The following is a 24,692-nucleotide window of genomic DNA, read 5'->3' on the forward strand; positions in this document are numbered from 1 at the left end:
GGGAAAGCCTGCTTCTCCCTCTCCCATTCCCCCTGCTTGTGTTCCCTCTCTCGCTGTGTCTTTCTCTGTCAAATAAATAAATAAAATCTTAAAAAAAAAAAATCCAAAATCTATCAATAATTAATCAAACTGAACACCCCAAAAACAAATAATCCAGTTAAGAAATGGGCAGAAGACATGAACAGACTTTTCCCAAGAAGACATCTAGATGGCTGACACATGAAAAGAGGCTCAACATCACTCAACATCAGGGAAATAGGAAACAAAACTACAATGAGATGACACCTCACACCAGTCAGAATGGCTAAAATTAACAACAGAGGAAACAACAGGTCTTGGTGGGGATACAGAGAAAGAGGAACCTTCTTACACTGTTGGTGGGAAAGCAAACCAGTGCAGCCACTCTGGAAAACAGTATGGAGGTTCCTCAAAAAGTTAAAAATAGAACTATCCTATGACCCAGCAATTACACTCCTAGGTTTTTAGCCAAAGTATACAAGAATACAAAAACTGATTCGAAGGCATACACGCACCCTGATGTTTACAGCAGCATTTTCAACAATAGCCAATTATGGAAAAGAGCCCAAAATCCATCAACTGTGAATGGATAAAGAAGTTGTAGTATACATATACAATGGAATATATTACTCAGCCATAAAACAGAATGAAATCTTGCCCTTTGCAACAACATGGATGGAGCTGGAGTATATTATGCTAAGTGAATTAAGTTAGAGAAAGACAAATACCGTATGATTTCGCTCACATGGGGAGTTTAAGAAATAAAACAGATAAACATGGGGGGAGGGAGAGAGGCAAACCATAAAACAGACTCTTAACTATAGAGAACAAACTGAAGGTTGCTGGAGGGGAGGTGGGCAGGGGGATGGGCTAAGTGGGTGATGGGTACTGAGGGCACTTGTGATGAGCACTGAGTGTTACATGTGATGAATCACTAAATTATACTTCTGAAACTAATATTAGACTATATGTTAACTAATTAGAATTTAAATAAAAACTCAAAAAAAGAAAAAAAAAGATCCTTTCAATTCTCTTGAAGTAGGACTGCTGGATCAAGAAAACAAAAAAGATCCTTTCAATTCTCTTAGAAGCAGAACTGTTGGATCATACAGTAGTTCTATTCTTAACTTTCTGAGGAACCTACATAAATGTTTTCCATAGTGGCTGTACCATTTTACAATCCCATCAACAGTCAACAAGGGTTCCAATTTCTCTGTCCTCACTAATACTTGTTAGTTTTCATTTTTTTTTGATAGAAGCCGTCCTAACAAATGTGAGGTAGTATCTCATTGTGGTTTTGACTTGGATTTCTCTGATTAGTGATGTTGACTATCTTTTTACATGCTATTGGCCATCCCTGTATCTTTGAAGAAATCTTTTCAAGTCTTTTGCCCAATTTTAAGTTGAGTTACTTGACTTTCTGTTGTTGAGTTGTAGTTCTTTACACAAGCTAGATATTAACCCCTTATCAGATATATAATTTGCAAACATTTTCTCCCATGCCATAAATTACCTTTTTACTGATGCAAAAAGTATTTAAGTTTGATATAGTTCTATTTATTTTTGCTTTTGTTGCCTATGCTTTTGGTGTCATAACCAAGAAATCACTGCCAAATTTAATGTCTAAAGCTTTCCCCCTATGTTTTCTTCTAGGAGATTTAGTTTTAGGTCTTACATCTAGGCTTTTAACCCATTTTGGCTTTTTGTATAATAAAGTAAGGTAAAGGGCGCCTGGGTGGCTCAGTTGGTTAAGCGACTGCCTTCGGCTCAGGTCATGATCCTGGAGTCCCAGGATCGAGTCCCACATCGGGCTCCCTGCTCGGCAGGGAGTCTGCTTCTCCCTCTGACCCTCCTCCCTATCATGCTCTCTGTCTCTCATTCTCTCTCTCGCAAATAAATAAATAAAATCTTTTAAAAAATAAATAAATAAATAAAGTAAGGTAAAAGCCAACTTCATTCTTTTACATGTGGATACTAAGTTTTCCCAACACCACTGGTGAAGAGACCAGCTCTTCCCCACTGAGTAGTCCTGGCACCCTTGTCAAAGATCATTTCAATACATACACACATACTAGTTTATTTCTGGACTTTCTACTCCGTTGGTTTACGTGTCTGTATGCTAGTACCATACTGTTTGATTACTGTAGCTTTGTAATTATGTTTTGCTCACCCTCTCTTCATTTAGGCTCTTTAGTGTAAGGAGGGGAAATATACTTCCCCAACCTTGACTCAGGTTTGCTTTGTGACTTGCTTTGACCAAGCAAGCTTCAAACATGCTTATGCAATCTGGACTGCCCTCCAATGCTTCTTTCATTGCCATGAGAATCATATGAAATACACCTTTACCCAAACTACAGTTTACAGTGTGGACTAGATTGGCTAACCCCCAGCTGACCAGCAGATACATTAATGAGAATATGTAACTGCTGTGTTAAGCCTCCACATTTTGGCGGTGCTTCGTTACACAACACTGGCCAATACAGAAAATGGCACAAAAAGGGAGATCTACCATGACAAAAATCTAAATATGTGGCATTGGCTTTGGGACCAGATGACTGATAGCAAGGAACATAAGACACTGAAAAGTGATGAGGAAATCATTAAATGGTGACCCATGTTATGTAATGGAGAAATACATCATAGAACTGTTGCCTAAAGGGGCTCCTGGGTGGCTCGGTAGGTTAAGCGTCTGCCTTTGGCTCAGGTCATGATCCCAGGATCCTGGGATCAAACCCTGCATCGGGCTCTCTGCTCAGCTGGGAGTCTGCTTCTCCCTCTCCTTCTGCCCCTCCCCCCTGTTCATACTCTCTAATAAATAAAATCTTAAAAAACAAACAAAAAAACCCTATTGCCTAAAATAATCTAGAAGGCAGAAAATGTGCCTAATGAATTCTCAGAGTTGGAGAAAAAAGATCAAGTCAAAATGTAATTTGATTGTTACTAGTTATACTTGATAAGGTACTAAAAGAAAGAGATGAACTCAGAAAAAAAAAACCTGATGGTTTACAAGCAAAATTTAGAGAGAATACAGACAGCCTGTAGGCTAGAAAATAAAACTATTTCTCAACAAAGTGATGGTATGGCCTATATATAACACAGATTCAAGGAAAAGACCAAATCAAGAGTGTGATTCTAATACCCTTTGTTAAAAATACATGATTCTTGGGGCGCCTGGGTGGCTCAGTTGGTTAAGCGGCTGCTTTCAGCTCAGGTCATGATCCTGGAGTCCCGGGATTGAGCCCCGCGTCGAGCTCCCTGCTCAGCAGGGAGTCTGCTTCTCCCTCTGACCCTCCTCCCTCTCATGCTCTCTGTCTCTCATTCTCTCTCTCTCAAATAAATAAGTAAATAAAAATCTTTAAAGAAAAAAAAGAAAAACATGATTCTTGATACCAGCTGAAACATTAGGATTTTCAAAAATTACTCCTAAGCCTCCATACATTTTTCTCAAAAAAGGTATCTAAAGTAGACAAGCATATACGGGGTGCCTGGGTGGCTCAGTCGTTGAGCGCCTGCCCTCAGCTCAGGTCACGATCCCAGGGTCCTGGTATCGAGCCCCACACTGGGTTCCTGCTTGGCGGGAAGCCTGCTTCTCCCTCTCCCACCCCCCTTTCTTGTGTTCCCTCTCTTGCTGTGTCTCTCTCTGTCAAATAAAGAAATAAAATCTTTAAAAAAAAAATAAAATAAATAAGCATATATGCAATAATTTTGATACTATATGTGGGAATGCATATATAGTCGTATTTGTACTTTCTTTCTTTGTCCTCTTTTCTGACGCAGTTCTTCTATAATTGTTAAGGTTGAGTAATAGAGCATATAAATACGTAATTCCTAAATAGTACTTTTGTCTTAGCAAACCACTAATGTTTAGTTTCTGAGAGGGATATGCCCATTTTAAGTACTGACATAAAACAAGCAGAAATCAATTTTCAAAGCACTTCTCTCTCTGAACAACAAAAGAATTTAAAAGCAAGACAAAATGCTTTAAAAAAAGTTAAAAATTCATATTCAACTAGTCAGAATGACTATTTCTTACCATTATGAAGTTTTTTTAAACATTTTTCAGGAAACTTTAGAAGACAAATATTTCTTAATAAGGAGGAAAAATTTAAAGAGTTTAAAGGGGAATTACTGACTAAAAATACTTCTGTCAAAAGAAAACATTTATTAAGAAGTGACTCCAGTAAGAATAATCTATTACACAGAGAAACCGTAACTTGATTAGTTTTAGGGATCGAGTAAGTATTCTATAAAAATGATTATGAGTGCTGTGTGCTTATTCAGTAACTAAATAGATTTTAAAATCTGAATTGCAAATATTTTCAAGAACATTTGCAAGTATAAGCAACAACCTAAAACAGTCTCGTGTTCTTTATCTTTAAAAGACAAAGAGGCTTCCTCATATTTACCGTTTTTAATCAGTGAAGTATAGTTCTTAAAAATACAGTTTCTGTTTCATTTCATATGTAAAATATTAAATGAGAATTAAAAAGGATACTCAAAATGGATTTTTGCCATGACATATAAAGCAAATAATATAACTAAAAATTTTCCTAAAAAGATTACTGTAATTTGGAAAACGTTTTTTTAAAGTACATTACTTATAGTCTATTAAATATACAAAAACCATGGCCCATAAAACGAAGGCCCAATATAGCCTTTCCATATGTCCAATGAGTACTTGACCATCTTAACTTTTAAATCAGAAAAATTCGACTGACATGAAGTGAAAAATTTGTCTCCAAGGGGTTTTGTAAAAACCCAATTATACATACAAAAGTTTAATATGTATACTGATTTAGGAGGGGCCATATCTAATTTATTTTTAGCACTTGGGTTAGGTAGGTACAGAAAGATGATATCCCATTTTGCTGTTAGGGAACTCAAGGCACAAAGAAGTTAAAGGGCTTGTCTTAAATCATAAAACTAGTTAAAAACAATGTTGACTTAAAACCCTAGTCATCCTGGGGCCCCTGGGTGGCTCGGTCAGTTAAGTGTCTGACTCTTGATTTCAGCTCAGATCATGATCTCAGGGTTGTGAGATCCCCGTGTCAGGCTCTATGCTAGGCATGGAGCCTGCTTAAGATTCTCTCTCCCTCACCCTCTGCCCCCAAGCCCCTGCTTATGTGTTTTCTCTCTCAAAAACAAAACAAAACAAACAAACAAAAAAAAACCCTAGTCATCCTAACCAAAACGGGCAAAGGACTTAAACAAGTATTTCTCCAAAGAAGATACACAAACAACCACCAAGTACATGAAAAGATGCTCAACACTAACCAGTAAGGAAATGCAAATCAAAACTATGATGTACCATTTCAACCCATAATACATTTTAGAAAACAAGTGTTGGTAAAGATGTGGAAAAATTGGAACCCTCTTAATGGGAATATAAAATGGTGCAGATACTATGAAAAACTATAGCAATTCTTTGAAAAAGAAAAAAAAAAAAATCAAACACAGAATTACTATATGATCCAACAATTCCATTTCTAGGTATATTCCCAAAATAACTAAAAGCAAGGATTTAAACAGATATTCACACACCAATATATATAGCAGCATTATTCACAACAGACAAAAAGGGGAAAATCCAATCGCCCACTGACAGATGAATAGATAAACAAGATGTGGTATAAAAATACAATAGAATATTACTCAGCCCTAAAAAGAAATGAAATTATGGGGCGCCTGGGTGGCTCAGTTGGTTAGGTGTCCAACTCTTGATTTCAGCTCAGGTCATGATCTCGGAGTTGTGAGATAGAGCACTGTGCTGGGCTCCATGCCAGGGCTCTGTGCTGGGTGTGGAACCTGCTTGGCATTCTCTCTCCCTCTCCCTCTGCCCCTCCCCCAACCCCCCCCCAAAAAGAAAAAAAGAAATGAAATTGTGGTGCGTACTACAAGGATGAGAACCTGAGGACATTATGCTAAATGAAATAAGCCAGACACAAAAGGACAAATACTATGTTAATTTCACTTATATAAGGTAACTAAAACAGAGAAATTCATAGAGACACAAGGTAGAATGGTGGTTACCAGTGGCTGAAAGGAGGGGAAAATAAGGAGTTCTTTAACGGACAGATTTTCAATTTGGGATGATGAAAAAAGGTTCTGTATATAGTGGTGATATCAGCACAACAAGGTGAATATACTTAATGCCACTGAACTACACACTGAAAAATAGTGTATTGATTCCACTAATTTCAATAGTTTCCAAACCTGTTTTTTATTACAATTGGAGGTCTCTTTTTAAAATTCCAAAGCCTAGGCCATACTCCCAATGTAAAACACGGGCATCAGTATTTTTTGAATCTCAACATTATTCCATATCCCAACAAGTTTCACTACTGCATTATACTATATTTCTGTAGCTCTCAAAATAACATTTTTAATTTCTTAAATTTATAGTTATTAACTTCAACATTAGGTATTCTGAACGTATCTCCATCAACAAGATAACACCTTATCTGTGAATCTTGGATATACTTCTGCTCACTTAGTGAACACATTACTTATACACATTACTTATACTATAAAGAATACTTAGAAAACAATGATATTCTGGTTTACAGCTTCAAGTGTTCTGCAAGTACTCTTTATATTCCTATTATTTCCCCAATATAAGAAATTTTTAGGTGTTCTGTTTTACTACTTCCTATCACTTTAAGATGACGTAGGTAGAGGAGCACTTGGGTGGCTCAGTTGGGTAAGCATCTGCCTTTGGCCTAGGTCATCATCCCAGGCCCCTGGTCAGGGGTTGGACTTCCTGCTCAGGGGGGAGACTGCCTGCTTCTCCCTCCTCCTTTGTCCCTCCTCCTGCACGTGCATGGACATGCACACACTCTAATAAAGAAATAAATAGAATCTTAAAAAAAAAAAAAAGATGTAGGAAGAAAAGATACAGTTGGTCTACAGGGTCCAAAACCTGTCTCATTTTTCATGCCCTGTAATCCTGCTCCAACACTGGCAAGCTACATGACCTTGGATAAGTGACTTAGCCTCTCTGTGCCTTAGATTTAGCAATTGTAAAACTGGAATAACAAAGCTGTAAGAATTGAGTTAATGTTAAGCCCTAATTCTAAACACAGCCTGGTGAGTTCTGCTTAAGCAAAGGTTTCTCCCCCTTCAGAAACAAAACTTGCCTATTATTATTCATAACTAAAACCAACAGTTCAAAAGGACAGACTTATAGGAGTCTATGGCAAAAATCATGTAAGAAATGATAGTAAGAAAAGCTTACCAGAGAGGAAAAAAGAAGGAAGTCTTAGCACTTAATTTTTCTCATAAATGAGGGGCGCCTGGGTGGCTCAGTCGGTTAAGCGACTGTCTTCGGCTCAGGTCATGATCCTGGAGTCCCAGGATCAAGTCCCGCATCGGGCTCCCTGCTCAGTGGCGAGTCTGCTTCTCCCTCTGACACTCCCCCCTTCATGTACTCTGTCTCATTCTTTCTCTCTCAAATAAATAAAATCTTTAAAAAAAATTTTTTTTCTCAATAATGTTTCTGGAAAGTATGAGAATACAGAAAACTGATCATGCAAATCCTCACGACTCAAGCATCAAGAGAAATTTCATGGGTCATAAGTAATATATTTATCACCACTTAAGATTTTAGAAAATAGGATGCATAATCATCTTGATGAGACATTAACAACAGACCAACATAGGCTGCAGAGAGGCAAAAAAAAAGTAACTATGCCCAACTGGACAAATAGTGGGTACCTTGACATAAAGGTGAAGGTTTCCCCTATCTTTGAGATTCTAGATCACACTCAAATTTTAGCACATGGGGTGCCTGGGTGACTCGGCTGGGTGTCTGACTCTTGGTTTCAGCTCAGGTGGTGGTCTCAGAGTGGTGGGATCAAGCCCCACATTGGGCTTCTCATGCTTGGTATGGAGCCTGCTTAAGATTCTCTCTCTCCCCCCTCCCTCTGCCCTTCCCACTGCTCGCACACTTGCACTCTTTCTAAAATAAATGGATAAATAAAAACTAAAAGAATTTAGCACACAGGGCACCTGGATGGCTCAGTTGGTTAAGCGACTGCCTTCGGCTCAGGTCATGATCCTGGAGTCCCAGGATCGAGTCCCACATCGGGCTCCTTGGTCAGCAGGGAGTCTGCTTCTCCCTCTGACCCTCCCCCCTCTCATGTTCACTCTCTCTCTCTCATTCTCTAATAAATAAATAAAATCGTTAAAAAAAAAATTTAGCATACAATTCCAAGAGGATTCGGAAGACCAGTTAGAAAATATCTTTTTTTTTTTTTTTTTAACGATTTTATTTATTTGAGAGAGCGCACGTGAGAGCACAGGCAGGGCTTTGGGGGTGGAGAGGGAGAGCAGGGAGCCTGACGTGGGGCTCGATCCCAGGACCCTGGGATGGAGCCTGACGTGGGGCTCGATCCCAGGACCCTGGGATCATGACCTGAGCCGAAGGCAGAAGCTTCACTGACTGAGCCACCCAGGCACCCTAGTTAGAAAGTATCTTCTACCAATAAACCTTATACCAAGCTCAGCTGGGCTTAAAGCCCTAGAACAGCCAATATATACATGTGACTATTGAGCACGTGAAATGTGGCCAGTCCAAATGGAGATGTACTCTAAGTATATACATTAAACTTCAAAAACTTCTTTAAAAGTAGTAAAATATCTCAAAAAAGTAAAATATCTCATTAATATTCTTTGCATAATTAATTACATGCTAAAATGATGTTCTGGATATACTAAGTTAAATATATTTATCTCACCTGGGTTTTTGTTTTTACCTCTTTTAATATGCCTACTAAAAGGTTTAAAATTACATATGTGACTCACATTGTATTTCTACGGGACACTGCTACCTGAGAAGGCAGGAAGAAAGAAAATGAGTCCTTACAAAACGTAATGATGATTGCTCTTAGCTTCCCTAGAAGTTCAAGTTTTCAGAGGTATTGAGGGACCCAACCAAAGGACATCCTAAAGCTATATAAAATGGTTCATAATGTATCTCCAGAGGAAACTTAAATCTTGTATTGCTCACATTTAATTAAAATATTAGAGATAAAAGGACTGTGTAAAAGCCACAGGTGCAGAAGATAAATAGAGGTTTATGGGTGAAATTTAAAGTATATTCTTTCATCTATTGCCTTACAAACAAAAACAACCTTGACCAACTTCTTTAGTAAAGCTTCTAAAGTATTATTTTAATTATAAGTGTAAAGGCTCTGGTGTAAATAACACCATCCAAAAGAACTTTCTGCAATGATGGAAATACTCTGTATCTATATTACCCAATACTCTCTATCTGTAATACCCACTAGTCACAGAAGTACTTGAAATGTAGCCAGTGAAACTAAGAAACAATTGTAATTTTACTTTTTTAAGTAACTGAAATTTAAATAGTGGCTACTATCCTGAACAGCACAGTTCTAAAACGTCTTTAAAATAAAAAAACAGGGACACCTGGGTGGCTCAGTCTTTAAGCATCTGCCTTCGACTCAGGTCATGATTCCAGCATCCTGGGATCAAGCCCTGCATTGGGCTCCCTGCTCGGTGAGAAGCCTGTTTCTCCCTTTCCCACTCCCCCTTGCTTGTGTTCCCTCTCTTGCTGTCTTTTTCTCTGTCAAATAAATAAACAAAATCTTAAAAAAAATAAACAGGGATTAAAATTCCTTATTTTGCCCTAATATTCTAGGTACAATTAACTCTATAAAATACTTAGGGATATACTCCTCTCCTTCCTGTGAACTTTGCCTGCTTCATCCCACAAGACCAAAATCTCTTTCTGTGGGCCAGGCTCTTTGCTAATACTTAACCCTTAATTCCAGAACCCAAAATAAGGGCATAGAACATACAGAACCTGGGGCGCCTGGGTGGCTTAGTCAGGTAAGCATCTGACTCCTGATTTTGGCTCAGGTCATGATCTCAGGGTCGTGGGATCAAGCCCCACATTGGGCTCCACATTCAGTGCAGAATCTGCTTGAGATTCTCTTCCCCTCCTCCTCCTACACACACACACACACACACACACAAGTGCACGCGCGCTCTCCCTTTCTCAAATAAATAAAATCTTTAAAAAAAAAGAACATACAGAACCAGATATCTGATCCAATTTCCTTTATGTTATATTCAGCAAAGATTTATTCTATCCTATTTATATACACACACGTGATTATACACACACATATATACATGATACATAGATATCCTATATTGCCTTTTAAAATTGAAGTTAAATAGTAAAAATCTCAAAGCAGATTTACCAACTGAACAATATGTTTTTCCATAGAAATTAATTATATGGCTATATCTGTAGGTGAGGGAACAGAGTAAAATTAAAGTATATACTAAATGTTCCCTATTAATTCTCCCCTATACAATCTCAACTGCCACTTAATTAGCACACCTCCTATGTGAATACATAGTGTAAGATATTAGACTAGCAGTCTTAAAAGAAAAAATCCTTATTAATATCTTTCTACTCTGTGTATCTTCCTATAAGCATTTAAAATTCTTACTAAATATACAAACTTAACCGGCCACTCAGCTAAGCTGCTATAATAGATTCAAATGACAAAAAACCAACCAAACACAAACTTAGGTTCTTCTTCAAAATAATTTGATCCTATTGTATACTCAAACATCACATGTTTGTAATGTCTTTTTACTAAGAGACTACTTAAAACCTACAGTAAGTCATTGGTATTTATTATAGCCATTTACCTGTGGTTTCACTAGCAAACACAGCGACTGCATCTGATCTAGTTTCCTACACTGTAGGAAAACATCTAAACTGTTAAGACAAAACACTGGTCGTTCTTTTAACAATACCTGAAGATGGTAGATTTAAAAGTAATTCTTTTAAATTTCTTTGTGTTAATTACCCTAATAACATCTTAAATTTCTGTGGTTAATTACCTATACAGTTGAGGGGTTCTTTACAGCTAACCTAGCTCTACCACTAGATTTAATTCCATGTCGTCTCTTTCAGTCCCTGAAGGTTGTTATAGTTAATCAGACAATTAGCTACATTGAAATTCAGATTATTAGAAGATGAGAATCTATATTTAATGGGGATAAAGGGAGGAAGAATAAAGAAAAGGTCAGGAATATTATTTTCTCCTTTGTTCAAATGAAACCAGCTTCACAATACCAATTTCCTTGACAATTGTGTTCTTTTAAGATTTTATTTATTTATTTAGAGAGCATGTACAAGAGAGCCCACAAGTGGGGGGAGGGGCAGAGGGAGAGAAAGAGAGAAAATCTCAGACTCCCCACTGAGCACATAGGCCCTTATGGGGAGCCCTAAGTGGCCAATCTCAGGACCGTGAGATCATGACATGAGTCGAAATCCAGATGGGTCACTTAACTGACTGAGCCACCCACGCGCCCCAGACAATTGTAATTCTTTTTAAGAATGTTAATACAAGTTCTTGGGGCATCTGGGTGGCTCAATCAATTAAGCATCCGATCTTGATTTCGACTCAGGTCATGATCTCAGGGTTGTGAGGGGGAGCCTGCTTAAGATTCTCTCACCACCCCCCAATCCCCCTGCCCGCTCTGTCTTTAAGAAAAAAAAAAAAAAGCTTATGCAAGTTCAACAAAAAGTGACTTGATCAGTAAACAAAAACAGTATGTATGATGCTTAATGGTTTAGCTTCATAATAGGCTAGAAATACAATTTATAATCCAATTGTTATCTACCTTCCTAATATCATTCCACTGAATTCAATGGAAAAGTAAGTAGTCCCAAACCGTAATTAAAAGCAGTTGAGAGACTTATCTGCTTGATTTTTCTACTTGTTTTTCTAAAGGGAGGGGAGGTAGCAGGGAAGCTCCTATGAAAAAAGGTTTGAGGGAGAGCATTTATCTGTCCTGGATAGAATCAGTTTTGTACAACTATCCTTCAAGAGTAACTCAAAAGAGCATATACTATTTCTAGTACCACTCCACTAATAAAACACAATTTGAATTTAGTTCCCCTTCTAAATGGGTCAGCCCACAGAAAAACACTACTGCTCAATTACGTTATGTAAATAACAAGCAGAATCTATTGGATTCATGAAAATCTCCAGTATGAAAAGTTGCATCTTCTATTAATAACAGCCCATTAAGAGAGCTTCTTTCATGAAGAGAAATAAAGATACTTCCAGTATCTTACATGCCTCACTGAACACATTCATTTACCTCTACGTCTTTGTGAAACACCTTCCATATAGACAGCAAAAGAGCACAAAGAGAATGGTACAAGTGAATGCAAAATACTGGCCACAAAATTTGGGGAGCTAACAAGCAAAGGCAAAAATAGTAACTACCTTAGTAGATAAAGGCTAAGGGGAAGAAACCAAGATGCAAACTGAATCAAACCCACAGAATCCCAGAAAGGCACAGAAGTGAAGACACTGGTAGATCTCTGAAGGTGGATGCATGGTGTAACAAAAAACAAAAAGAATGAAAGTTCAAATGAGTAAGTCAGACTCCTAGACCCACTTCTCTATCCTGTAGACAGGCTCTTTATATTACTGATCCAGATCAGTAGAAAACTTAGAAGTTCACTTTGAATTGGATGAAACAGGAATTCTGCACTTAAGAGATACCAACCTCTGACATAGATAATTAAATGACAAAAGAGATAATCATAACGCTGAAGAAAACAAAAAGATATAGAGGAAATGGAATATAATTCTAATACACTATATGGCTCGGCTACAAATAATATTTATATAATCATAATATATACAACAGATATTGTTTTTACCAACTCTTATAACCTTACTGGCAAGATAAGAAATGAAGGGAGAAGAGTGTATACAAGTGGTTGGCATGGGGGGAGGAGTGTAAAATAGTTAAATCATCAAACAAAGTCAAGAGATTAGGGGCACCTGGGTGGCTCAGTGTGTTAAGCGTCTGACTCTTGATTTCAGCTCAGGTCATGATCTCAGAGTCATGGGATCGAGCCCACATTGGGCTCCACACACTTGGCACAGAGTCTGCTTGAGATTCTCTCTCTCCCTATCCCTCTCCCCCTGTTTGCACTCTCTCTCTAATAAATAAAATCTTAAAAAAAAAGTCAATAGATTAATACTGAATAACTGAAATAACTGAAAACTCAAGAATCAGCATGTTATTTGCTTTTAAATTTTTAAATAGGTAAACTAAAAGTTAAAAGAATTAAAAGGGAATGCCTCTCAGGAGCACATCTAGTATTTGGTGCTCAGATGGCAGCTTTTAATCATTTTAGATCTCAGTTATCTGCTTGACTTCTTAAAACTGTATTAATGTGGGGGTGCCTGGGTGGCTTAGTCGTTAAGCATCTGCTTTCAGCTCAGGTCATGATCTCAGGGTCCTGGGATCAAGCCCCACATCGGGCTCTCTGCTCAGTGGAAAGCCTGCTTCTCCCTCTCCCACTCCTCCTGCTTGTGTTCCCTCTCTCGCTGTGTCTATGTCAAATAAATAAATAAAATCTTTAAAAAAACAAAAAAAATTAAAAACTGTATTAATGTATATGCTGAACACTGCTGATTACCAACCTGACATTTATTTCCCCTTCTTCTAATTGCCTACTTCATGTCTCTTCTCCATTTCTTCTCACTAACCAGAAGCCTTATTTCGTTCAGAGTGGCAATGCTCCCATATAAAAAATATTTGTTTCTCTCAGTATAGCCAATGATAGGTCAGCTAAAGTCTCCAGGAAAGAACCTATTTTCTGATACAAGGGTCACCCCTTCTTGCTTTCTCCCTTCCTCTTCCTGCCTGAATTCACTGTGAGTGAAATCCGTAAGGGCAACACTCACAGAGACCATGTGGATGAAAGCTAAAAGCTAAAGATGACATCACAGAAAACTCCAGGGTACCAGAGTCCTTGATGACATCATTGAACAGACACACCAGTATTGGACTACCTACCTCCAGACTCCTTGCTACCTAGAAAAATCAATTCCTACATAAGCCAAGTAGTTAGGTGTTCTGTCTTTTGCAACTGAATTCATTCCTAACTTGTACAATGTTTTTGTTGACAGTAAAGGTTTATGTTCATTTTCAAAGAGGAAGAAAAAGAGCCTTGATTTGTTCAGGCTTATCTACTCATCCATTCTACTAAAACTAAAAAGAGAAGTTTGAAAAGACTCCAGAGTTACACGCTGAAAACAATGTGTACATAAGACATAAAGGATGGGGGCGCCTGGGTGGCTCAACGTCTGCCTTTGGCTCAGGTCATGATCCCAGAGTCCTGGGATCGAACCCCGCAGCAGGCTCCCTGCTCAGCCGGGAGTCTGCTTCTCCCTCTCCTTCTGCCCCTCCCCCCCCCACACTCATGGCTATCTCAAATAAATAAAATCTTTTTTAAAAAATACGAAAAAAAAAAAGACATAAAAGACGGCATCTCAACAATGATACAACATAACCAAATGTTTCCTTCATATCCTCACATCTTTCAGGGAAAACTAAAAAATTTCTTTTTCTCTCACATCCCATCTTACGGTTTCATCTTTCTTGAAGCCTCACTAATTTAACCAAGTGCTTAGGACCAAATCTTCTAAGAGATCGTATCTTATATCATATTTAAACCAAAGAGAACTGGGGAGCCTGGGTGGCTCAGTTGGTTGAGCATCCAACTCTTGATTTCGGCTTGGATCATGATCTCAGGGTCGTGGGACAGAGCCCCGAGTTGGGCTCTGCTTTTGGCAGGGAGTCTGCCTGGGATTCTCTCTCTCCTTCTCCTTCTGCCCCTCCCCCCTTTTCATGCATTCTCTCCCCCCCAAAGTAAGTAAATAAAAATCTAAAAATAAATAAATAAATACTGTAGCAATCTAAAGCTTTTAACTACACAGGAAAAGAAGTTATCTTAAAGTCTTCTGTGTCTCTATCTGCAACTACTCTACAAATTAGTGTCATAAATTTGCTTAATTCAAAGTTCAAGAAAATTACACTCTAAGAGTAAACATGTCTTATATAGAAAAACACAAATTTAAATTACTTTAAAGCAAAATTAGAGGTTTGGGAATGAGAAGCGTTAACTCAATCCAAAACACAACTACAGATCACTATCTTTAATAAGTATTAATATTACTTAATTTTAACAGAGTACTGTAGATATATCTGCACTACTATTAAAAAGATATACTTCATTGCTTAAGCCTCTGCTTTCACCCATTTTTCTATCGCCCCAAATAAAAATTTAGGTCACTAGACATCCAGCCTATTCCCACTTCAAGAAAATTCTTAAAATGCATAAAAGAAAGGGTGAAGTGGTCAAAGAAAACTGAATACTTATAGTACTTCGCTGAACTTAACTTCCTGCATATGTAAGACAGCTTGTTTCAGTCCACATTTTCTGTAAAGCTATAAAAATTAACAAACCTAAAGAAATGCTAAGAGTTTATATGAGATAGCTTACCTTTTATTTATAGGTTTTTCATCTTTTTCATAAGGCTTTACAAACCATTTGCCAATGCGTACAAAGTTCCGGTTCATTAAACACCGTTCCAACAGATTGTGAACTGCTTTAAATAGCAGAGTACGACATTCATAGGAAAGTCCATTCTCCCACACTCCATCTTCCTCTTCTACAAGAGAAATGAAAGAAACAAAAAGTAAAGTAGTGGCACTATATCTACTCAGAGCCAAGTAAAAAGTGTTACAGTTTAAATTCATAAACACTACTACACCTACTACATAAACCCAACTAAACCTCAGAATATTGAGCTACCACCACTTCAATATATCTAAACATTAAGATATCAGGTTTCAAAGTTACTCCATAAGGAGTAAAATGCGCAAGTGTCATGTATTCCATTAAAGTACCTGAAAATTATTTTCCCACTGCATAAAAAGTCAATGATATATTGCAAACATACTGATTTGGTTTCTGTATCAATGCAAAGAACATTTGTATAAGCTGGGAAACATTAAAGACACGCTATACCTAAGATGCCAATTTCTAAGCTGGCTCACTTGTTACTTTGTCCTAATTCCTCCAGTCATTCAGCCTGCCAAAAAAAACTAGCCAGTTAATAATTAACTCAAAAAATGTTATGTCCATCAGCATTCTAATCCATGACTCAACTATAAAAATAAGTGATGAATAAAAAGGAAGCTTTTGGCACAGAGCCTAACAAGCGATGCACTGTGCCACCTTCGATCTCATTTCAACCAAATGATTCCCATTACTCTTCAATATAGGATCCTCTACTTGAGGAAGAAATTTTAAAATATAAAGACTTAAATTTTTTTTAAAAGATTTTATTTATTTGACAGAGATAGAGTGAGAGAGCACAAGCAGGTGGAGAAGCAGAGGGAAAGGGAAAAGCAGGCTCCCCGCTGAGCAGGGAGCCCAACACGGGGCTCTATCCCAGGACCCCAGGATCATGACCTGAGTGGAAGGCAGACGTTTAACGACTGAGCCACCCAGGTGCCCCAGAAGTTCAATTTAAAATTTAAGTCTTTAGGGGTGTCTGGGTGGCTCAGTCGGTTAAGCATCTGCCTTCCGCTCAGGTCATGATCCCGGGCTCCTGGGATGGAGTCCAGCACTGGGCTCCCTGCTCAGTGGAAAGTCGGCTTCTCCCTCTGTCCCTCCCTCTACTCGTATTCTCTCTCTCTCTCAAATCAATAAATAAAATCTTAAAAAAATAAATAGAACTTCTAATACAAAGTTATAACTACCCTACTAACTATACGACCTCAATTTTGCCAGCCCATCTATTAACCACTTTAAGTTAACTTACCAAAAAAATGTTAACATAGTTACTCCTAGATAAGTCTAGAAGTAGTTCAAAAAAGTTTATTCTCTATCCATTTCATATCTTTAACAAAGCATCCAATGAATTCTGCTACAAATGATACTTAGTCTTTTAACTTATTATTTCAAATATAATTTAGTATCATTCCATAGCCTGTATACTTTTTATAAACATTTTATAAATATGGGTCTTTCAATATAAGTAAAAAATAAATGATAAAACCTTAATTCAACACTAAAAATGTCTACACTATACCCATAGAATAATAAACTATGATGCTTTTGAATAAAAGCAGAAGCATGTATTAAGATTATATTCATAATCTACACAACAAATGGACAGACTAAACATTAACTAAAAAGCATAATGACAGTGGACTTTAACTGCACTACAAATTTGTGGCACTACAAAGGTTAATATTGATTTTATGTTGTTCTTTAAAGTGTTTCCTAAATTAGTCAAGTCTTTCAAGTCAACTAATTACTTTTCCAAAAAGGCAGGCTTTAAAAAAAAAAAATGATGTAAGCTTTAAAAAAATGACAGTACTTGAGAGTTGGAATAATTTTAAATCATTAATATTAAGCATTAATTTTAAAGGAAAAGAGGTTTTACATTCTATTATATTGTAGACCACCTTATATATGTCTATATAAGCCAAAACTTCACAAGTTTCACTTTATTAAAGAAAACAGTAGTCTAGGAGAAAAGGGAAATGGCACACAGTGACTTCACTTTCATTATTTAAGGATCTAGATCACAAGTACATTCGTGAGTTGCTGAGAGAAAAAAAATAAATCTTAATCAATCTGCTTTCAGCCTAATCATAGTCATTTCAAAATTAGTCACATTAAGAGTTTTACCTCAAATTGTGATCTGATTACTAAAAATATGCATGTTTTTAATTTCCAGTTATGCTGGGAATATCTCCCAGTTCTTCACTTCTTTGTAATCTATTTAGTATACTTTATTTTTATTTCCTTCTCAAAAATCCTTACCTTCTGAGAAGCACAATGGTTGTAACATTTGTCCTATACAACAAACGTTTACCAAAATCTTTTTAACTAGTTTTAAGTTTTAAAGCCACAAGATCCAAGACATAGAGTTGTTACATTACATATCAAAGTTGCTCAGTCTCTATAAACTTTAATTATCAGAAAATTATTCACTTAAAACTTAATAATGAATTTGTCTTCTTCCCACAAAGAGTAAATAAAAAAGTCTTTGGAATAGTAAAAGCCTGTAATACAATAATTTGCATACATTTTTTACATAAAATTCTGAAGATTTTTATTTTAAAAATCTATCTCAGTTAAACCTGAAGTTAAATGATTTAAGAATACTAAATATAGTTTAAAAATTTCATCAGTACTAATTTTCAAGCATTTCTCCCTCATTGCTCTAAAGTTTATCTAGGGAAACTCTAGTTCTAGGGAACTTAATGCTTTTATCTAGAGAAATTTAGGTGAACTTAATCCTCATTTTACATTATATCCTCAAACACCCACAATTTTCATTAACACTAAATGGGAGTTATGCATAAAACAAAGAAGAAAGGACACCTGTAAGGATTTTCTAAGCCAACAAATATCAAGTATATCTTCACCTATATAGCAAATAACTAAGCAACTATTATACTAAAGCAACAATTTCATTTTTCACTGCTGAGGAAATAAGTCCTAATAACACTCAATGAAAAGCCTGAAGATTTGTTGTTGTTGTTTTTGGTGTTTGGGGGCGGGGGGGGGGTCACCTAGAAATAAGAGTCTACTCAGCCAATCTTCTAATAGCCTGTTATAATAACCATAGCAAAAGTACTTCTCTACATGTGTATTCAGATATGAAAAGTGAAATGGTACAACCAACCCACCCAAGATAGTGATATGCACCTCTTACACTAATTAAAACCAGTCCCTGAATCTCAACACCAGTATCATAATAGAGAAGGGAGGTAGAAGGGAACATATAGCAAATCTTTACCTAGCTCTTTTAAATTTAATCAACCATAGCCTAATGGAAAAAGTCTGCTTAATGCATTTAAATAAATGTTTTTCTCCTCTTGTATCTGTATCCCCAGAGAAAATAGGTTCAAATTTTGTTTATAGTAATTTTCCATTAGAACTTTTTTTTTTTAAAGATTTTATTTATTTATTTGACAGAGAGAGACACAGCGAGAGAGGGAACACAAGCAGGGACAGAGGGAGAGGGAGAAGCAGGCCTCCCACTGAGCAGGGAGCCTGATGTGGGGCTCGATCCCAGGACCCTGGGATCCTGACCCGAGCCGAAGGCAGATGCTTAATGACTGAGCCACCCAGGCGCCCCTCCATTAGAACTCTTAGCATTAGAACTCTTCATCATTACCTGAAAAATTTTTACAAAATATTTGAAAACAATGCAAAAGTTCAAATGCTAAATTTGATTACCATAAAATATTTTCCTGAGGATACAGATTATAGTGATGACAAACTATGTGATAGGTCATCAAAATAATTCTGTCACTATAGGGGGAAAAAAATGAAAAAGCTGACACACCCAGTACTCGTAGTCAACATTTTTCTCAAAACTGACATCTTTAAATATCTCCACAGTAATAAACCAGTAAAAATGGACTCTTTTCCTAAATAATTCTGCCAAGCTTTTAAAACACAACATATACTAATGAATAATGAATGGGTCAAAAATGATAGAAAATGAGAAATGTTTAAATGTCTAATTCAGTGTTTGTCTTAAATAATTGCCCATTCATAGCCATTCATTCAACAAATATTACTCAGAGCCTTAGGCTGGCAGCATCACTGATCTATGGCAAAACCTGAAAAACTCTGGTTTAAAAATCCACTGAGTATATGTTGGTGATTATCTTTGATTTGAAGATTTAAAAGATATATGCTCTTGCTCAAAATGGGCAGTACACAGAAGAAATATGACAAATAAAAGTGTTCCTAGAAGACTAGTCAATACAAAAAGTTCGTCACAAGTAAACTATGGAACAGAAGATAGAAATGAATTAACTCGCTTCATGCACACAATTTATTTTTATTTGGCTGACACTAGATTCCTATACTTGGCTGCTATTTATCTGTTTGTCAATCCTGTTAAAGCTGCCACTTAAGGTTAAATTCCACTATAATATCCTTCAATAAAAGAATCTAAAATTAAATTCTAAGAGCAACCAATGGCCCATTTAGTTTGACAGTATTATGATGAAATTCTGGTATAATGAAAGTATTTGGACAAGTTGCTAAAATCCCATATATACACCACAGGAGCCAGAAAAAATAACAAATATTTTTAGCCCTGAGTCTGTTTTTTTAGTCTCAAGGTATCAGTTTTCTCAGAGTCTCATCACAGTCTAGCTTGCTATGATTTTTTTTTTTTTTAAAGATGCAACCTCAGGAGAGGGAGTAGTTTTTATTTTTATTTTTGTTTTAAGGGAAAGACTAAAAGCCAATAATGACAGCAATAAAATTCCAAAAAGGTTAAAGCACAAAAGAAAAATACCCAGAAAACTCTTCTCCATCAAGGACACACTAATGGTAATAAAACAATCCTGGCTTTGATGCAAACTAATAGTACACTTAAAAGAACCAGTCCTACCTATTATATAGAGACTTGTGAGCAGAGGAATTAAGTTAAAATTTTCCCAGAACCGATTTTACACCTCTATCATACAACCACTAAATGAGGTCTGCTACAAATTTTAAGTTAAAAAAATATATATAAATAAATAAAATTTAAAAAGCTGTAATCAGAGAAAAGTTTTGTTCCCTAATCCTTCTTCTATCAAACCATATTAATTCAACTCTCCATTCTCTCAGAGGAAGCAGACCAAAAAGTTAAAAAAAAAAAAGTTTTTGACTTTGGGATTCAAGGGATATTTCGAACAAATCTCTTCCTGGAATGTTAAAGTTAGGCAATACTAGTTAGCAAAAATCCTAACCCAAAAATCATTAGGTCTTTGCAAATCACTAAACAGTGCTGACTACTACTGCTACAAAACAAGTACTGAGGGTTTAAAGTGTGTATCAAATTAGATTTGTTTTGCTATAACAGATTTTTACCAATTAGCAATAACGTAAGTTTACATTCTGTTTCTACACCTTGAAAAGAAAATGACCTAAACACATGCTACATGATATTCAGACAGGCAAAATTTAAAATGCACTACAGAACCTGATCAGATTCTTCAGAACTATCAAGATCATCAAAACAAGGCAAGTCTTAGAAAATATCACAATCTGGAACAGCCTAAGGAGACATGACAACTAAATGTAGTATCCTGGATGAGAACATAGGACAGAAAAAGAACTCTGGGTAAAAATAAAGGAAATCCAAATAAAGTACAGGCTTTAGTTAATACCAGCATATCAATATTGGTTCATTAGTTGTGAAAAATGTACACAATATGTGATATTAACAATAAAAGAAGCTGGGTGAGGGTTATACAGGAACTCACTATACGATCTTTGCAAATTCTATGTAAATCTAAAACTATTTTAAAATTAAAAGTTTATTTTTTAAAATACACTATGGATGACACAAAAGAAATAAGGGGGTTGAGCAAAGGCAATTCTGTACTTTTATCACTGGATATTTCAGTTAATAAGAAAAACAGAATTCTAATCTTTGCAAAGTAGAATGCCTTCACTCTTTCGCTCATCAAGAAGGGAAATAAAACCATAATCACAAACATTTCAGTAACAAGATGAGGTAGGTGCTGAACCAAACAGAAGGGCACTGCCTGTGCCTGCAAAAAGCAAGCTCATACTAAATTAACCAGCTTTTTAGTTACCACCTGGGTCCTTCCGGTTCCCTTTTCCTCAGTGCTACACCTCCACTTGGAACTCAGGATTGCCTCCTGCAGCTGATGCCACCCCTACTGTCCAGCTGCTCTCTTCTCAGGGGAGCTTAAAAGAAGGGAATAGAGTGCCACAGATGGGAAGAAATGAAAAAGGGGTTAGCTAGAGAGACAGAGGCAGACTAATTATCCCAAAAGGGAGGCAGACGGTGTCCCTGGAGCAAAGAAAAGGGCGAGACAAACATACTCCATCTGAAAAGACCTTATTATTCTTTAAGATATGTCTGATTTAAGTAACAACATTCTAAAGTAAATGACAAGTTGGGGGGAAAAAAAGGTAAAACATTACATAAATACCACTGACTACACATATTGTTTAAAACAGTACAGAAGAGGCTTTGGAATGGTAATTACGATTATACATACTACTCCTAATATATTTTGCTTTGCTATTTCAATTGCTTTCACTCTGATAAATGTTTTAAAGTTAATTATCATTCAATGGCATTCAGCAAAATCTAACAACAATTAAAACCTAATCTTCCAAAATTATATTCATTCACATTCAAGATCAATATTTTAAATTACAGGTATTACCATTTTTTAAAAATTATGCAAAAAAGCAAAGTTAAACTACAGAAGCTATTTTTTAAACTGTAGCCCAGTTTTAGGAGAAAACATATTTAACTCATAACATGAATCTAGAGGGAAAAATCCACATAGTGTTTTAATATACATCAAAACAGCTCACATTTAATTTTAACAGACTTTCAAAATACTAGTCTTATGATGGTAAAACTAAATACTACACATCTGTTAAAATTATCTTTGATTCTACAAAATGTATTACATGAAATTTGGAAGAAAAGTGGTCTGTTCAAATGCTCTGCCAACTTTATTAATACTGAAATCCCCAAGTCAGCATTATAGTTTATCAACTAGTTTATATAGTTTATAGTTTATCAATAACATTAAAACAGTCTCCAAACATTTTAGTTAAGGTGGTCTTTATGACCACTTAAAAGAATAAAATAACTCCAGCATACCAAAGTGAATGGAAGAAAAAAGCCAGCAAGCTTAATAAAGAAATTTCATATCCTGACATATATATATATCATATACTTGTACATACACATACATATGTAAACACATCACTTTACATATTTAGAACTACAATGCATACTCAGAACTAAGGACTAATATCTCCAGCAGGGATCTTATTAGAAAAGCTAGCAAAGCTAGAAAGCATTTATCATAAAAGAATTGTAATCACTCTCAAAGATTAGCAGTGAAGGGTTTGTTCATTAGAAGGTAAAAGGAACTATCAAAACAAATGTAACACATACATTCCTACAGAAACATTAGTCTTACTAAGAGCTTGTTTAAGACGGTCACCTGGATTACATTACATCCAAAAATAAAATAGGTCTTACAGGTCAAATGGACAGTAATAGAAACTTCAGAGTATTCAATTTCAAATAAGAATGCTTTTTTAAGTTATCAAAAAATCCTTAATTTACCTGTCAAGAATCATTACCAAACATCTTGCTGAAGTCGTTGGTACCTTGCAGCAAATAACTAATCATTTACATTCCTATCACCAAAGATTCAGTTAACATGGACTCTTAAGAGTCTAAAGGAAACACAAGCTTCAGTGACTACATGAAGAGCTACAGTTTCTCTTTCTAAAGTAACATTTGGTCATAAAAGTCAAGAAATTAAGATAGAAGTAGTCTTATTGATAGGTTCATAATAAAATTATTTTTGTGTAACTTTTCAGAGTATGATTCCATGTCCTATAAAAGCTAAACAAGTTGGGAGCGCCTGGGTGGCTCAGTCGTTATACGTCTGCCTTCGGCTCGGGTCATGATCCCAGGGTCTTGGGATCAGCCCCGCGTCGGGCTCCCTGCTCAGCGGGAAGCCTGCTTCTCCCTCTCCCACTCCCCCTGCTTGTGTTCCCTCTCTCGCTGTGTCTCTCTGTCAAATGAATAAATTAAATCTTTAAAAAAAAAAAAAAAGCTAAACAAGTTGGCACTAGTCTCATTTTAGTGAGTGTTTGAAGGAACAGTATCTAAAACAAAAGAATCACTCTCCAAGAATAACAAAATTAACATATGCTTTCATATGTTAATGTAACAACAATTAATAACAAAATAAATATATACCTTGGGAAAAAACACATGAGAAAGTTACAGTATTTCTAGATACTCCTACAACTGTCTGCATAATCATAAGGAAGAGAGCAGTGGCAGAATGGACTCAAATGGTGAATTACATGTGCCTGCAAATTACTTTGTTAGCAACTTTATGCTCCCCCATTTCATTTTTCTTAGGTAACAGGCCTTCCCTGTGCCCTGTCTGCATGAAATTCACAAGGAACCTGGCTGGTGAAAGAACAGTTACTTAAGGCTAAAACCTGACATAATATGGATAATTTAAGTAAAATAAAATAACCACAGTGAAATATAACAGTAAGCTCAATTTTTATCTGGCTTCACACTTAATAGTGTTTCACACACACACAAAAATCTTAATTTGTAATATAAATGATTTTTAGAAAAAGTATACAATGTTGCTATATATCATTAGTTAGAAATAAGTTGCTTTCACCTGACAAGTCATGGTGAATAAGGTCAGCAAAATTGGGGTCTTCACCCCACCAAAATATCCACAATTCTCTTCTTCCAGGTCTTTGATCTCGCCGCCAAACACCAAGTACATCTGCCTTAAGGCAGCGACTAAAACTGCTCAAAATGGGGTCTTCCTCTGTCACCGGAAACAGAATAGGGGCAGAAGTTGGGCCTTGCCATACATATCTTTTCCATTTAATTCCCGTCAAGTCAGCCTAAAGAAAAGAAAGCATGATTATTACTGCATATTCATTCAAAGTCAATAGTAACTCTTTTTTTTAATTAAAGATTTTATTTATTTATTTGACAGAGAGAGAGACAGCGAGAGAGGGAACACAAGCGGGGGAGTGGGAGAAGCAGGCTTCCCATGGAGCAAGGATGCAGGGCTCCATCCTACGACCCTGGGATCATGACCTGAGCCAAAGGCAGACGCCTAAAGACTGAGCCACCCAGGCGCCCCAATAGTACTCTCTCTTAAAGCCCCTTATTTCACTGAGACATTACAATTTTTCAATATATATTAAGATGTTAAAGCAGATTGACCAA

General features: G+C 36.4%; 1 protein-coding gene across 1 annotated transcript in view; it reads right to left on the reverse strand.

Annotated features, from left to right (window-relative positions):
• MED13 (mediator complex subunit 13) overlaps positions 1-24,692 on the reverse strand; it is a 105,666-nt gene that overhangs the window by 79,103 nt on the left and 1,871 nt on the right. The window contains exons 2-3 of the mRNA XM_021704562.2: positions 24,127-24,361; positions 15,380-15,548 (exon numbers count right to left, since the gene is read on the reverse strand). Coding sequence (XP_021560237.1) covers positions 15,380-15,548; positions 24,127-24,361 — 404 coding nt within the window. The remainder of the gene's footprint in view (positions 1-15,379; positions 15,549-24,126; positions 24,362-24,692) is intronic.

The sequence above is a fragment of the Neomonachus schauinslandi genome, chromosome 15 (genome assembly GCF_002201575.2).
Source record: "Neomonachus schauinslandi chromosome 15, ASM220157v2, whole genome shotgun sequence".
Lineage (NCBI taxonomy): Eukaryota > Metazoa > Chordata > Mammalia > Carnivora > Phocidae > Neomonachus > Neomonachus schauinslandi.